This window comes from Poecilia reticulata, chromosome 20, assembly GCF_904066995.2.
Source record: "Poecilia reticulata chromosome 20, P_reticulata-male-v2, whole genome shotgun sequence".
NCBI classification, from domain to species: domain Eukaryota; kingdom Metazoa; phylum Chordata; class Actinopteri; order Cyprinodontiformes; family Poeciliidae; genus Poecilia; species Poecilia reticulata.
The window spans coordinates 19,048,324-19,065,917 of record NC_088849.1 but is presented as its reverse complement, the minus strand read 5'-3'; the positions used below and the strand labels follow the sequence as shown (position 1 = coordinate 19,065,917).

The following is a 17,594-nucleotide window of genomic DNA, read 5'->3' as shown; positions in this document are numbered from 1 at the left end:
ACTGTTCCCCATAAACATATTTTGTTATATTTTGTATTATATTGTGGACTTATATTATTTTTTATTACATATATTTATATGTTTATATTATATCAGAATGTCATAACATATATGACTTATTTGTTATCACATTTTTTGTTTGTTTATAATTTATATGTTGATTTATAAAACTTTGGCATTTAGATTTGCTTGTTTACAATATATATATATATTTATGTTTGATATGTTAGTTGTTATATAGTTTATATTAAAATTTTGAATATTTTATATTAATAAACTAAATTTATATAACACTTCATTTTTATTATAACATTTTAATTCACACATTTATACTGAATATTGTTTAAATGTATATGTTTTTTCTTTATACTTTATGCTTTATGTATTTTAATACTTGTACTCTATATAATGTAACAAAATACATTATGTTTAGACATTCCTTTTGTAATATTTACATTTTTTTAAAACAGACAGAAAAACATTTAAACATCAATAGGTGCAAAATCACAAACCAAAGGAATGATTTTTTAAAGGGCCAATTGTTTTTTCTTTGCATTGGAATAATATACTTGACCAGTTGGATGTAGTTTCCCTGTGCTTGATCCCCACATCTGATTATACTGAGCAATATGCTGAAGTTTACAGAGAGTGACAGTTTAAAAAAAAAAAAAAAGGGGGTGAAGACTGGAAAATTGCGATCATTATTATCTTGGTGTTTCACAACATTACAAATACTTTGCTTTCAAAGCATTGTGCACCTCTTGGAAAATAAAAAGTGCAATATTATTCTTGTAATACAAATTTAAATGTATATTGGATTAAAAGGTTGCCGAGTTGTGTCTGGTCAACTGCAGGACATTTAGCAGTAGCCGGTGGGGCGTGAGGCCAGCAGCGCAACGTTTGTGGTCGTGTGTGGGTAGGTGGGGGGCCAGACACCCACATGTCATGCTCAACACATCAGCCTGAACCTCCAGGCTATCCAGCGACCAATGTCCCACTTTGCCTCTCCCTCCCCGTTCTCAGTTGTTCCTTCTAACATTGAGATCCAACAATGGATCACTCTAGTACCAAATGATTACTAAAAACTTTGATTCATGAAAAGTATTGTAATAGCTCTGACTGTATGCTCATGTGTTGGTAACGGTGGAGGCTAAAGCACACCAACCTCTTCCACCAATCCCGTCACATTATTCTAGAGGAGCAAGCTAATAATGGAAGGAGGAACGGCAGGAAATAGTGTTGCTTTGAAGCCTATAACTCTATTCAAGAGAAAAGAAGCATCACAGTGTTATTCCACATCCTGAGATATAAAGGGAAAAAACATAATAACTTCTCGATAGCCTGGATCTTCACTGCCCTATACAACACCACCCCTCCCCACTTTCTCCTGCCCACACCCCCGCCTCATCCTCCACCTCTCCTGCCTCAATCTTTGGTTTCAAAGGAAGCGAATCAGCCAGAAGGACAGAAGGTTATGCATTAGTACTGGTCATTGCTCAAAGAGGGAACGTTATAAATAATAAAGGCTTGTGAAGGACACGAGGGCTGTGGGATGCATCTCCTGGTTCACGCCACACAAGTCAAAGACAAGACTGTAATTTCTATTCTGAAAATGTGACCCTTGCAGCTTCAATTACATCTCAACAACACCAACCGTGTCCATGCCAGTCGACGGGATCCCTCTTTGTTAGCTCTACATGAAAGGCATGGTGATATTGCTTATGGTGCATGTGCTACACATACATTTACTTTATTTCTTTTTTTCAAAATGATTCTTCAACTTAAAGAAAGTACATAGCTGAAGTAAATGCATAGGGAAATTCAATCTATTTTCTCCCCAGCTGTCTATAGAACCTGTAATGTTCTTCTTTCTATTCAAGACGTACAAAAAAAGTAATCACACAAGCAATGGGTTGAACTATCTTGTCAATTATTTTGAAGTTTTGTGTGTTTTCTCAAAGTCATTTCTGCATAAGCAAGCATCCGTGGAGCCAGATGACCTTTGCTGTTGTTTGTTATGAAAACAAGAAGTCCACTTTGTACTCATCCTCTCTCCCTGTCCTCCATACCACGCAGTGATTGTGTTGGTGTAGCCATGGGCACTGCGGGTACATTAGCAAATGTAATACACCTGCTTTATAGGCACGCATTAGGCTTGTTTTCAAGTGTGTGCAGGCAGCTGAAATCCCCATAATGAGATCCACCTCCTGGGGAGAGACTTGTTCCCCCCTCTCGCTCTACTTTATCCGCTCTTATTTACTCGGCGTGGCCCATTCAGCGCCGGGTTTGCGCCTCTTTATTACTTAACCTCACCACACAACATTACAAGGCTCTTTGCATTAGCAAGCAGCCTTTCCCACCATGCATCCTGCTCACTAAGCTGATTACACAAAAATAATAAGAACCCATGCCTCCAGCAGCGCGCGTTTGTGTCTTTATGTCTGACGTGTAGATGAAAGAAATTTTTTACACGTAAGATTGTCTTTTATGTAAGACATGTGCTGTGCATGAGCTAGTATGAGATTGTCATGGTATGACAACCTTGAATAAAAATTGTAACGTTTACGGTATGCATTGAACTAATTATGAGCTACACAGCGGGGCAAGTATTGTATTGGCATTGTTGTCTTGGAGTAAAAAGACTGCATATGAATCCTGGCCCGGGGTCTTTCTGCATGTCCCATACATGACTGGGTTCTTTCCAGGTACTGCAGCATTCTCACACACTCAAAATATGCATGATTGGTCTAGATAGCTAATCTATCTGGATAGGTAGATTTGATTTTCAACCAGAGATGGTCAAGAACTGTCCTGATGTTTTTTAAAAATACTTTAATTTAGCATCAAATCATACACTATAAATCTGATGCCAACTTCAGCTATAAATTCTCTTCTAGTGTTTGTATATACATTCACCACAAGGGGTATCCATACGCTATGACATGTGAAAAAGCAATAGAATTTTGCGTATATAATTTAACTTTGATATCTGTACTTTTATAATTTTGTATAGAGCCACGTCACTAATCTCAAAAAAGCCACTGGACGTATGCAAAAAGATAAAACACACACAATTGTAGTTTGAAACAGTAAATTTTTAAAACTTTGGCCAGCTACCTAGTATACACATGAGGCTACACACTTACCCTATTAAAAAGCAAGAAATGTTTCAAAATTAACTTCCCTTTCACGCCAAAAGCAGACATACATCTTCCCACTAAAGGCAGCACCATCATTTCACACACACATCGTTTTTCAATCAATCATTTAATATTTGTCTGTACAAAAATAAAATGTGTTTGTTCCAACTGAAACTGATTGTGTCTCTATTTATTTGCCACAATATAGAAATATTTTCAGAGCCTTCTTTCAACCAGCTGACCAACAGTGTGCAGCAGCAAGCTGGGAAGGGACAGGCTGTGCTAATCTCTTTTAGCCACTCCAGCACTTTATATAGCTTCTTATTTAAAGTTTTATATTTGCAAATTCAAAGCCATGCTATAGAAGTAACTTGGTGCGCCTTCCTATAGTTTTTCTATGTTGTTGTTATTGGTTTTTACTTATACTCCATTGCTGAAATTCTGTTGTGGAGCACTTTGTGATTTTTATGATGTGAAACGTAAAGTTTTCTTACTCTGGGAACCCAACCTGCATAGCACTAAGCATGTTCTTAAGCAGTTAATGTTTTAAACTTACAGTTTTTCTTTTTTACAGAAAGGCAAATTTAGTACTAGAAGTATCAAAAATATCACACTCACACCACTTCAAAAACAAACAACCAAACAAATAATAATTTTTACTAAAGTTTTCACCTTCCAAATAAAAGTAATGCTGACATCATGAAATGAAAAACATTTGATTACATTTCTGAAGTCATTTTTAAAATGAGTCTGAAAAAGGAACACACACTACTACACATGTTTAAAGGATTCAGTTGTGTGTTAAATAACCCAACTGAAACACATTTCACCGCTCCAGTGCACAATCTGTACATAAAGTCTAATTACGCTGAAAAAAGTGAAATAAATAAGATAAAACTCCATTAGGGTAGCTGTACCTTCCGTGGTGGACATATTTTTTTTTTTTTAGCTGAATGACCTCCAATACCAGAAATCAATGAAGATTCATTTTGGGAAGGGGGATGGGGGGTGGTGGGTAGTCTCTAGGTGACCTTTGTGAAAATGTACCATCATTTTTGGCAGAATCCGTATAAGTGCAGACCATTTCATGCAGACAGTAAGTGTATGAAATGAGTGCTCCTGTCTTTCCAGCCTGGCTCTCTTTGACAGCATGATGATAGAAGCGTCACATCCTTGGGAGAGTAAATGCAAACTGACAAGAGATGAGTCTTTGGTTGCTGAATATAATACAGAATTGTGCTCTGAGTGTCTTATTATCTTGTCTGTTGATGTTTGATGGGGGGAGATTTGCTTGAGAAGAGAAGACAGAACTGTAGGCATCCAACACCATCTTGTCCTTTCACAAAAAAAAAGAAAAAAAATTGCTTGCCCCACTAACCACAGCTTTCCCACCTAATGTCCACTTCTACTTGGAATAAATACAAGGCAGCAGGATGTTTGTTGTGCCTCGTAGCCCCTGTTACCTGAAGTGGAAGACTATTTGCACAGGCAAGCTTTTAGGAGGAGAATGACCCTTTCACCACGGCAGTGAGCATGTGAAGGCTGTGGAAGGTTGACAATATACTGGAGACAAACGTGAGTGCTGCGATTGTTTACTACTAGCTGACTTCTGCTTTTCATACTGCCACAAACCCTTACTGTATGAACAGTGTAAAGACACTAATGTGAAAGGTGTACATTAACTCTGTGAGACACAAATGTTACGGTAGGTTCGAAGAGGAAAATACATGCAGGGTCATTTTAATCAGACTTTGGGTAAAACTTCATAAAAAGTCTGAAAACTTTAGCGTCCACACACAGATTTAATGATAATGTCAAGGAAACCCAGTGAACCTTCTTCTGCAAATCTCTCACATAATTACAGAGTCAATGTATACAGTAAAACCCTAACTTATTCATATTCCTGGCAGATTTCAATTATAAATGTTCCCATTCACCTGAAGCTTATTTCTGGTAGTAAATTGGAGAGGCATCTCTTAAAACATAATAAAATAACTAAAAAACCCAAATCGATCTTGTTTTTTATTTACATGATAAAGTTGCTGAAATAAATGAGCTTTTCGGTAATGTTCTAATTTAATGAATTGGTCTGTATAAACTTGAAAATATCAGCTTGCTAACTATTTAGAAAATTCTATTTATTTTTGACAAATTAAAAACCGCTTTGGTCAAAAAAATTTTCAGCAATAAGCCCTGGTTTAGGCATTAACAGGAATAAAGAATGCTAATAAAGTGACATTCTGCTAAATTTGTATTTCATATGATTTTAAAGCTGCAACCCATAATAGGAAGCAGTTGCATAATCATCAATAAGGTGAATGCAACATAATTGCCAGTTAAAGACTCACTAATTTAAGTAGTTTTGTAAAAACCTTTTCACTTTTATATAGATTTTTAAGCTTGGATATAGAAATTGTTGTCTGTTCATTCCAAAGTCACCTAAACTCAGGAAGCATAGCACTTGATTTTTTTTATTTTTTATCCAGTGGTTTTTTCTTGGTTTTTTTTTTGGTTGGGAGAAAAGCAGAAGGGGATTCGCTCAATTACGCCCCCTTCAGAGAGGTAACGGTACTGCCTGCCTCAACTCCTGCTTTCTCACTGCTGTTTTACAACAATACATAACATTTTAAAAAGAATGGAAGCTTAACTTTTAAGTTTAATTATGTTGGATGTAAATAAACGACTTTCAGTACAGATGGAAATTACATAAAACTAATATAAATAAATATGTACTTTTTTAATTTAATGATTAAAGTTGAGGTATTGTGTGGTAGATGAGACCACCTTTAAAATTGGATATAAATTTGAACAAATTTAAGGAGCTTTTTTAAACTATTTGTGAACTTTGTTCCGAAGGTCCACAACACAGTGAGCTGGTTAGAGCGTCTGTCAATCCTGAAACTGGATCACTCTATCAGAGCGCAAAAATATATTTATGCGAACAATGTGGAGAGTCAGAAGATAGCATCATCTCTTAATTCTTCACCCTACCCCAGAAAACTTCAAGAATGTAAATATTGTGGCTTCTTCTCAGCTTGAAACCACATGAAGAGAACCATGAAAACAGAGTAAAGTCTGGATTAAATTTGCAGAATAATTTCTTCCATATTTGTGCCATTCATGGTTATTAAATAAGCAGTGCTGTGCAAACGTATAAGCATCATTTCAAACATAGATGTTGACATATAGAACTCAACCAGAACCAATAATATTATCATCCAAAATATTCCACGCTTTATAAAATGTCTTTATAGATTTTAAGTTTAAAGAACATCTGAAGAATCATTCTGTTTTTAACATTTGTTAAAACATTCAACATTTGTTTTGGGAAAGCCTCATAGCATCTAATGCAACCCATCAAATAAAAAAAATGTTTCAAAAATGTTCACACTGACCAAACTAATAAAAAAAAAAATCTTTTCACGTGAGGGAAAACAAATTCTCTTGGAAAAGTATCACATCAAGCATCTTCTAGTTTTGAAGCTTTTAAAAACAGAGAGTCTCTTTTTCAATGCCCCCTCTTTTCCTCCTGTGCATCCCCCCAGCACAGGACACGATTTGCCCGTTAATTCTTCACAAGTCATCAGGACAGCAGCTCCCAAACCACAGCAGCTGCTGGCACAGCCCAAGGCTCTGCCACTGGGCAGGGACAAGCATCCCACAAACGCGCAGAAACGGGAATGGTTCAGATTAACAACATGCAGACTGGGCAGCGTCCATCTCCGAGTGAACTGTTCAAGGAAAAGTTCTTAATTTCTTTTATCCCAACACTTCCAGGTGTTTCTGCATGAAATTTTACAAGTAGTTATGCAGAAATAAATACAAGTAGGGTAAATGAAAAGTTGAGCGTTTGATGGCATCAATGTATATGAAAGGAGAAGCCAAAACAAGCTAAATGAGAAACGCTAGAGGAGTCGGATAAAAACTGATCGAACAGGCAGAAAGAAAAGACTTGATGCTTATTAAGCCAAATTGCAACGCGTTCAAGACAAATCCTGCAGCGTGCTGTCCTTGTTTAGAGGACTAGCCCGAGGTTATTCCTGAAATTTAACAGAGAGCTTAACTCTGAGTTGCAAGTCAGAGGAATATTTGCCTCCACTACCTCCAAATTCTTTGTTTATTTTTCTGTTTCAAATGTTGGCAAATGGCAAACTCAATCCAAAGAATCTCTGGCATACTTTCTGCCACTTCTCAGGCAACATAAACTCACACACACACACACACACACACACACACACACACACACACACACACACACACACACACACACACACACACACACACACACACACACACACACACACACACACCCACACCCACACACACAAAGAGTCAGCAAGTGAGTCCTTTTAACAACTTTCATTAAATCCTGACAAACAAGTAAAACACACAGTTTACTGCAGTGTAAATTCAATATAACCACCCCAAAAATAATTGGTTGCCAAACCCCTGAATGACACATTATATACTTTTACACAGCACGGCAGCAGGGATGTACACAACTTCTGATGGAGAAATAAAACAAGCCAAGTTTGCATAAAAATATACTCTAAAGTTGTCATTATCCACTTAACAAATGTAGTAACATATAAAACTACAAATAATAACAATAAAACATATTAAAAGACAAGAAAAAGAGCTCTAAATGCTTCGGATTATATTTGGTTAAACAGCTTCGCACAAAAAAATCTCACATTAATAAAAGAAAATGTCACACAAGAACGGTTAGAATCTTTTAATTATAGGGGGGAAACTCATTCGTCAGTAAAGTCATAAATTCAAAAGTAATTTATTTGTTCTTTGCAGCACATTAATTATACACTCAGGAAGCAACGTCATGTCAGTATCAATTTTCAGTCGTCCTGTTATATTTCTAATAAAAATAACCATAAAATATAGGCCTCGGGGTTCAAATACATTTTCTTTAATTAAAAATTCTAATTAGAAAATCTTCCAGATTATTAATTCATTCATTTGGTTTATTGATTCATAACAAGGTCCAGTGATTGAATCACTCCACACGACTGATGAAAAATTAGTCATATATCTAAATATATTGTCTATTTATTAATTTGTTTAGGAGATATTCAAAGTAGCCATTTAGATATGTTGCATTTATTAATGAAATTTTTAATCTGCAAGAAGAACAATTATATATTAGAATAACAATTAAAATCTCAGGTACATTATGAAGGTAATACATCTATTTAAGACAGATATTAATGTCACTCAGCACTACATTATAACCTACTTGATATAAATTTCAATTGTAATTATCACTCTTCCTGTATTTTATTGAGGGGGAGCTATCTAATGAAGCACAACTTTATTAGAGTTGTAAAGGCAAAAATCAGTAAAATTAGTAATTTCAGCTTTTTTAAAGATTTTATGTAGATCTGGTGCTACTAAGAATAAACCACAGCAGGAATTATAGAAAACTAAAACAAAACACTGAAAACGTTCACCAAAAACTACATTAATTAAATTTATTTGATTTTGGGTATAGCCAATGCAACACAAACTTCCTCATTCAGCTTGAACAATTAAGTAAAAGAAAAAAAAAAGAGTTTCTACACTTCTACAATAAACCACTAAGAAAGTTCAACTTGCTCGTTCATGCACTTAGTTTTCTGCCTGACTCTGCACCTGTCCCATCTCCTACAGCTCTGTGTTTCCACTCCGAGCGGACCTCAGTCGGAGCCCAGCCGGCCGATTGGTGGACCCGGAGGTGTGCGGAGCGGACTTACCGTACAGCTTGCTGGGAGTGCCCTCTCTGTCCGTGGCCTCAGAGGGCAGAAGCAGGGGCTCGTCGTTCAAATCGCTGTCTGGGGTGGCCGCTTTGTCGTCCGCCCGGAGTTCTGCCGCGCTCATGTCGCTGCGCAGGGAGAGCAGCGGCTTGCTCAGCTGCCCTGTAATCATCGGATCCTGATGGGAGCTGGGAGCGCAGGTGGGAAACAGGGAGGAGAGGGGGGAAAAAAGAGAGAAAAAGCCCCTGGTTAGATTGCTTCAGTGTCTCACCCTCAGCGACTCCTTCTCTATGTATCTACTCTCTCTCTCCCTCTCTCTCTACACCCCAGCTTCACCTTCCTATTGCTCACTCATCACTCTCCCTCTCTCTCCTGCTCCCTCCCCTCCTCGGCTCCCTCTTTTATCCGAGACTGGTGCTTCCCCGCTGATCCTGCCGGCTGCTGCCTGGTGAAGGGCTGTTACGGATCGCGTGGCTTTGCCATCGCGCCCCGCAGACCTAAAACGCCCATATATTCATCTCCCAGGGCTCAACGCTGCCTGACATGTGCCTCGTCTTCGCCATAAGCAGAGATGGCAGCTATTTACAGTGAGGTGACAAATAAATGAATCTGGAAGTGTGTGAGCTAAAATTTATATCAATTACGTCAATTTTCACATGTTTAGGGGACATAAAGTTAAACTAAAGGTGACATCTTGCTCTGATGCAAAAGCCAGTATATACTTTAAGCAAGACATGAAGTCAATTATGTTCATTTTTGAACAAAAAGCATCAATCGGTCAAGTGGAAAACAATGTGATCCATTAATAACTAAAAAAGAAAAATAATCAGGGCACATTTAAAATATTACAAACTTAATTTTAGAATCACTTCAAGAAAACTTTCCTAAAAAACAACTTTTCCTACCTCGCCAAGCTCCAGAAGAAAACGTGAAAAACGAGGTTTCAGCAAGCGCAAAGCAAAGCCACCATGGAACAACCCGGCGGTCAGAATGTCCTTCCCACCCAACCAGGAGCCGCTTCTTCAACCTTTCTGTGTCTGAATTGCAACCACGCGTTCAAGCCGGAGGTAACTTCCAAAGAAAACCCCTGAAGATGTCACCTCCTCCCTTTTCCCTCTCCCTCCCTCTGTCTGTCTCTTCCCCCTTGTGTCTTCTGACTAGAAAGCTCCTCAGACAGCGTTCACCCCACCTCAGGCTCAGAGGCTCAGCACAACCACGGCCCTCTTTCTTATTTATGAATCAGCTCCAACCTAAATATGTCTAAGCACAGGACAGGTGACCAGCACATATATATATATATATATATATATATATATATATACAAGCGCAGAAAAAGGAGGAGGGTGAGGGTCTTATTTCCTCCCCTCCTCACCCTTTGCGTGCATCAACAATCCTCTGCGTCAATCAGGGTAGTCGATGACTTGCTGCCCAGAGGGGCCTTTTTAATGTGCCCATCACGGCAATCTGCCCTTTCTGATATGACACATGATAATCTATGAAAATGTTAATCAATAGAAGTAGTTTAAGCTGTCATTAAAATCCGTGAGCCGACTGGTCAATACTCATATCCCTGGTAACAATGTCACTACTCATCAGGGCTTCATTTGCGGAGCACTTAAATGTGGGACGCTGCACATCGATGCGCCTCTCCGCCTGCCGCCGTAAACACATTTTCCCCTCTGTCTGAGCCTGGCCGCGCTCTGCATGCGTTCGGACCCACCCCCCCGCCTCCCACCGCCCACCGCCTCTCCTTTGAGTTGCTTGATAGGTCCACTGGAGGGCAAAATTAATACCTAATTGAATCTTGCAGTCATCAAAATAATCAATAGTTTTTTATTATTTATTCTTCACAGTCTGTTGACTGTTTGAAAGCTCCGAGGGACAGCGGAGAGCACAGGCAGGCCCTGAAATTTCTACCGTTTCACAATGTAATTTTCACTGGGGCATGAGAGTTTGCAAGACCTATAAAAAATGAGCAGTGCTTTTTTGTCAGGAGGTGGAGGGGAAAGAATAAAGGAAAAATGGGAATCTTTGCCCCAGCAGCTACAATGAAAAATAGAATAAACAAGCTACTGACACTTCAGAGAAGGGCATGGTCCTTTCTGTCCATCCCTCCATCTTTTTCCCTTTCCCCTTTTCTCCTTATTTCATCATATCAGGAGTGTGGCGGTACCTCTCTAATGCTGGCATTTCTCTTCCTGACAGACTCCAAACAAGTGCTGGGAATGAGATCACAGCTCTAATCTTCCTCTGGCCTCTAAGGCTGCAGGATAACAGGGCAGCACATCTCTCACCATCTTACACAGCACATAATTACATCCAAAAGATGAGCTTCGCCTATTTGCAATCATGCCATCGAACTGGGTGTGTGTTTTAAAAATTTAGGTGATGGGTAAACATTATTACCTTTGTAAAAAATAAATAAAAAAAGCATCAATAGTTTATTATAAAGAATTCCATCACTGGTTTCAATGAATGATTGTGTAATATAATTAGGTATCAATTTTTAAAGTCACAGAGCCTCATAAAAGTATTCATACCCTTTAAACTTTTTTTTCATATTTTGTCACATTACAGCTAAAGTGATACACTAACAAAAAGTATTGCAAAACTGTGAAGTGAAGGGGAAATTATCTAAGGTTTTGCAGTTTTTCTGTTGATAAATATCTGAAAAATCTGAAATTTGTCTGCAACATTTCCACAGCATGACTCAGCCACTACCATATGTTACAATGCCCATATATTCATCTCCCAGGGCTCACCGCTCATCTCCCAGAGCGGTGAGCCCTGGGAGATGAGCAGTGAGCCCTCATCTCTATCATATGGAACGATGACATATGATAGAGGCCCACATTGCCCTTTTTCCACCAGTACCTTGTCTCTTACTGGGTAATAATTGTTTTACACTAATAACGGTTACATGGTACCAATCCCCTTTTATGGAAACTACTTCACTGAGGTTACATGCGTACAGAGTTGGGCTGAAAACACGACATCAGAAGACTGCAGGTCACTCATTGGCTAAGGATTGGAGTCATCGGTTTAAAGTCTAAAGTTTAAATTACAAGAATCATTCCCACCATTTGTAAAAGTCAACAGTGACAACAGTGAAATACGTTGTGTTAACTGGTCGCATCGCAAGTTATCAAATTAAGTTTATCCAAGTGAATTTTTTAAGTTGCCATGTTATGCAAATGTAAATAAAGTCACATAATTCGACTACAGGTAACAAATTAACACATTTTTTTTAACCTGGAGCATCATTCGCTTTGTTTTATGGTAGAGTTGTGTTGTGTTTGAGTTGCATTACTTTTTGGAGTCCGGGGCCGTCCTGCTATGGCGACTCCACCCAGTATTCAGTTGTAAAGGAAAACAACCTGAACCACATGCACTGAAAAAAATTATCTTTGAACCACCTTAAAAAGATTACTCAAATCTTTTTATTAGTTTTGCTCAAGTTATAATTCTGATTTTAATAATTCTAATAAAAATCTAATAAAATTAGCTGTAACAAATTAGAGTCATTTTTTAAAGTTGGTTCAGAGTAGAGTCGAGTGGAACCACACTCAGTAGGTAGATGGCTACATTAATTAATAATTCTCTCTGAGACAGCTGGTAAAAAACACATTAGGGTTAAAGAAAAGTTTTTCTTCCAAATTAAGTCCTGTCTCTCTTTTCAGGTAAAGAAATTAGCAACTTTTATTGACCGCTTGATTATAGAGACGCAGTACATATAAAAACCTCCTCACAGTGTTTAATCACAGAAAGCTTTGAGATTCATCACAAACCTTAGAAGTGTAACTCATTATTGGATGGTCTGCTTTGTCAGTGCACATATCCTCATTTGTAAAGCTATTCTTGGTCTTTCCCCTTAATTTCTAACATCCTGCATGTTTGATGAAATACAGGTGCTTATTAGTTTTGCTTGCAAAAGCTGTTCCTGTTGCCAGTAGTGCCAAGGGTTCATACAATTTGGAGAAAAACTTCTTGCAGGTTCTCTGCTTCTGCTCCAAAATCAGCTAGATTTGAAGGAACTAATTTAAAACAGTTACTAAACACTTTAAATAGTCAAACATATAAATGCAACTGTTTAATGTAAAAAGGTCTTTCTATTGAATATGCCATTGGACTTGTTGTAGTTTTCCTTATAGTTTAGTGGCCTCTAATGTTTTTATAGTGTGTTCATTTTTTTGTGTAGGTTTTGTCCTGAGTTGATTTTATTGTGCCCAGGACAACTTGCAAACAAATTTTTAAATCTCAATGGATATTTCCTGGTTAAATAAAGTAATTAAAAAAACTGTCTTTGTAGGTTTGCAGTTGCGCTTTCTTTGATTTCACAATTGATTGGCCATTGCTCAAAGCCTGGTATGGTACCCTGCTTTAAACTTATCCACAGTTTTATTCTTCTAAGTCTCATGACTCAAATTTCTTTATAAACCTCTGAGCCCCTCACTGCATAGCTGGATTTATACCGAGATCATATTACACACAAGCGGACTCTGTTAATTAGGTGTCTTTTGAAGGTAATTGGTTGTACGTGATTTAATTAAGGGGTATAGACTGCATTCAAAAGCACCCCATTCCTTTCCTGTTTTTATTTGAGAATAAACTGAAAACCACTTCTAATTTTTCTTCCACATCACAATTATGCACTATGCTTTGCTGACCTACCACAAAAAAAAAACAATGTTTAAAATGTAAAACAGTTCATTGAGTATAACTGTTACTATGTCCCAATTAAGCAATAATGGGGGACAAGGTCTGTCTCATTTCCTCTCTGTTGGATCAGGGTGGCCACAACGCTAGAACAGGTTGCAGGAACAAGAAAAAACACTCAACACCCCCCTCTTCAAACCCTCACAGGCAGCAGAATCAGTAGTTAGTGGGGTCCTGAGAGTCATCAGATATCTCTGCTAAGTGCTGCTGGTCTTATCAACTTCCCCGAGCTGAAAGGAACTAAATGGGGAATTTTCGTTTAAAACCAAACATGTAAAGAAAATATTTTTATAGCTGTTCTAGATATAATCTGTTGTATTTAAAACTGCACAACTCCATTAATAAAAGAAAGCTATTTTATTTGAGTGATTTTTTTTTCAATGACGTTTTTTTTTAATCTTGCTGTGTGAGATCATAATATCTGTAAAATTAAAATCAACATGAAGATTTTGCAGTAAGAAGTTAAAGTTATGAAGCTGAATTTGAGCGAAGTTTTTTGTTTTAATTATCATTTGATGGTTGAGCTGCTCTTAAACTTGGAAATAATGAGTTTCTCCAATTCAGATAAACCTTCTATCCTCCTTTTTCAACAAAATTATTATTTTTTTGCTTATGAGACTAAAATAATATAACACTCAGCAGGTGAAAAGATAATCCACTGCTTCTTGAGCCCTTATATGATGAGAACCAGCATAAATCTGAAATTCACTCACAATTTAAAAGGACTTATAAACAGATGCACTCTTAATTTTCTGACTGTCATATTAGACATATTGTAACCTACTACAACTTTTTGAGTGGCTGAATTTTTAATTTTTCATGAGCCACTTGCTCCTCTAGATCTTAGTGTACATCAAGAGACCAGTAACTGGCAGGGCTAACTAATTACAGCTAAAACACAGATAATTAATTATGTTTTCATATCTTTTTAATCTTGTTTGTTGGAATGTGCTAATAATAAGCAGATGTTCACTTTATAACTCTACCATGCAAAGTGTCATCCAATGACATAATAATATGGCATTAGTAAAATGCTTTAATTGCTGGAGTGAAAGTATTTTAAGTATTTTCATTATTTTTTTTATCCACGTTTATGTGCAAGTAATTTAAAGCTCAAAAAATTTTACGTGGATGTCAAAAAGAGAAAACATATTGATGATTTTTTCTTCTGAAGTCTCATCCTACATGCAGTAATTCACCTGAAAATGTCAAAACAAGATAATGACGACAAATGAAAAAAATCCAAAATGCATCTAAATAACTTAATTCTGTCTTTTTTTATGATAGCAAACACAAATAATAACCAAAAATTTGACAGCCCAATTATTTTATATCTATGTGAATTCGCTGCACTGAGTTAGATGCTGATGCCTAATGGGATTTGGTAGACGATAGTTTGTCTCCCCCTTAGGGCTATTAACCAAACTGTTTCTCTATATCCTGCTAAATTTGAATTGATCCTTGCACAGAGATTTACTAATGTCACTAAACGTCTTCATGCATGTGAATCTATGACTATTCATTTCAGAAACTTAAACACAAAGATGCATCTTTTTAAAATATTGTTAAAATTAGTTGCTTCAATTTCTCTTTTTACATTCTTAGATTAAACGTTAAATGTTGAAAATCACCCCCAAAACTTTAGGTGATACGTTTTATTTTATTTTATTTTTTTTAGGCTTGTTAATATGATCAACAGCTATGCCTCTCTCCCCCACTAAAGCTAAAACGCTCCCCAGTGGATAGTCGGTGGGGCCAGTGAAGGCTGAGGGCTATCAAAGCAGTGTATTAAAAGGAGCTCTTTGAAGCTTGTAAACCGCCGTGCCCAGCAGGTCCACAACAGATAGGCGCCTCTGATTGGTCAGGTGTGTGTGTGTGTTTTTGTGCTAGATCGATCCGTGGAGCTGACATTCTGGAGCATCAAAGCTTTCAGTCCACTAATATGACTCCTCCTATGTGGGCAAGGGTTGTTTTTTATTATTTTCCTTTTTTGTTTATGAGCTGCTTATGCCTTGGAGGGGCTAGTCTGTGATCATTATGAGTGAACAGTGTGCTTTCATGGTTTGGAGAAGGGATGAATACATATGAAATCAGGTGATACTTACTCACCAAATACTGAAAATAGTGATTAACGGGAAGAAAGTTGGAGAATCACAGAAGAAAACCATTAACCGCTGGCAGCAGAGGGGCGACACCGCAGAGATTCAAGCATAGCTGCTCCTCAAAGTCAGTTTCCCCCCCCCTCTCATTGCCTCTGGAGACCTGTGCCACATACACACTCATGAAAGGTGTGAAAATGTGATTTCCCAAAAAGGATCGGTAATTCTTCGTAAGGGTGGAAGCAGCAATCAATAAATCATTGCTAAGCAGATTGTACAGAAAAAAAAATATATTCCCCCTCGGTATCGGTACATTAGGATTCTCCTGAGGATGGATGAGGCAAGACGGAGGTGTGAGACAATCTCAATAAAGAAGAGGCAAATCATACCTTTGGCATTCATCTGGACTACGGCTGTCAGCAGAGTGACAAAGGAGCGGCGCGAGTCGACCAATATCTGAAGGGTTCTTTCAACATCTTCCTCAGGAATGTCTGCAAATATGCATAAAGTAGCGTCAAGGAATATTACAACTTACATTAAAAAAATAAATCTCTGAACTTGTTTGGACATTTGGACTCAATGAAGTTAATTTGACTTTGTGTCTTGGTATTCAGCGTGTAATATTAAAATAAATTCAAAACATACCGTACACAAAATGCATGCGTAAGTATCAAAAATGTCTCTGTAATAATACAAGTTAGATTTTCTTATAATGAATAAGTGGTTTTGAACCACAGGCAGTACCACAGCATGTTGCCGCCACTACCAAGCTTGATAGTATTTTTAGCTTTCACACTTTTAAAGATAATTTCCTGGTTTACTTTCTTACTTCCATAGCATTTGTGAAAATTGCCTTTTAAACTGTATGCCATGGGTAAATGTTGTGATATCTTTCCTCTTGTTTTTCACAATGGGCCAAGGATGTAAGTTATCAATTAACGAGTTAGTATAAAGTTTACTTACGCTGCGCCGCTGGCTCATTGCTATTAAGGTGATAGTTTAAGGATAGTTTAAATAGCTTGTCGAGTGTTTATATTTCAAAATAAAACCGCATAAAGTGCATTTTGCGTCCCGTACCGGAATCCATCAATCTTTTCACTTTCCTTTTTCGGGGGTGGTCCGCCATCTTTGTTTTTTGTATTAACTGGGTAGCTCCGCTTAAGCAACACCAGTGGCGCCGCCTTCTGGATGGCGACCCCATTACCGTAAACGGACATTTAAACCCTAATCCTAACCCTAGTACAGAATTGGTCACTGACCAGGGGACCGTGATCCAAATTTATATGTAACTTTTAAATTAATGTGCACACTTCTCACCCCAACGCATTCATATCTGGAACACAGAACCCATCTCTTTCCTGGACAGTATGATGTGTGGTTATATTGCTCATGAATGTCACATTAAGCTTCTGAGGACAACCAAGACATGTGAAAATTTTTCTTTATATATTTTTTCTTCAAAATTGCCTCCATTCAGGCATATAGCAAATAGAAATAACTTAATCCCAACTGGGTAAAAACGTTTAATCTGATTTACCTAAACCAGTTAAATTTGCTAAAACTGAAAACAATTAAAGGGAGCAGCAACAAACAAAAAAGGCAAAAACTATGAGATAAAAATTATCAAGCTTTTTTTTTGTGTTAGTGAAATGAGGCATCGTCTCACTAGTCACATAGCCATGCCTTTTTTGGAGCATTTTAAGATTGTCGAAACCATTATTGATGTGCCATTCTTTAAAAAAAAAAAAAAGTCCAAAACACTAAAGACAAAACTTGCCTTATTTGAAAACATTAACACTATAGCTTCAAAAGCTTGGAGGTAAAAATAAACAACAATGGAAACGAAACGGAAAATCTCTTAGCCCCTACTAAATATTTGGTGCGTCATCCAC

General features: G+C 37.4%; 1 protein-coding gene across 4 annotated transcripts in view; it reads right to left on the bottom strand.

Annotated features, from left to right (window-relative positions):
* Positions 1-17,140, bottom strand: part of pou6f2 (POU class 6 homeobox 2) — a 96,776-nt gene extending 79,636 nt beyond the window's left edge. The window contains exons 1-3 of one of the 4 annotated variants that reach the window (XM_008396660.2): positions 16,666-17,140; positions 16,092-16,193; positions 8,888-9,075 (exon numbers count right to left, since the gene is read on the bottom strand). In XM_008396660.2, coding sequence (XP_008394882.1) covers positions 8,888-9,059 — 172 coding nt within the window. In that variant the 5' untranslated portion in view covers positions 9,060-9,075; positions 16,092-16,193; positions 16,666-17,140. Of the gene's footprint in view, positions 1-8,887; positions 9,076-9,792; positions 10,144-16,091; positions 16,194-16,665 lie in introns of those variants that run through there. The other 3 variants (XM_008396658.3, XM_081601990.1, XM_008396659.3) reach the window with 3 other exon arrangements.
* Positions 17,141-17,594: the final 454 nt, after the last annotated feature.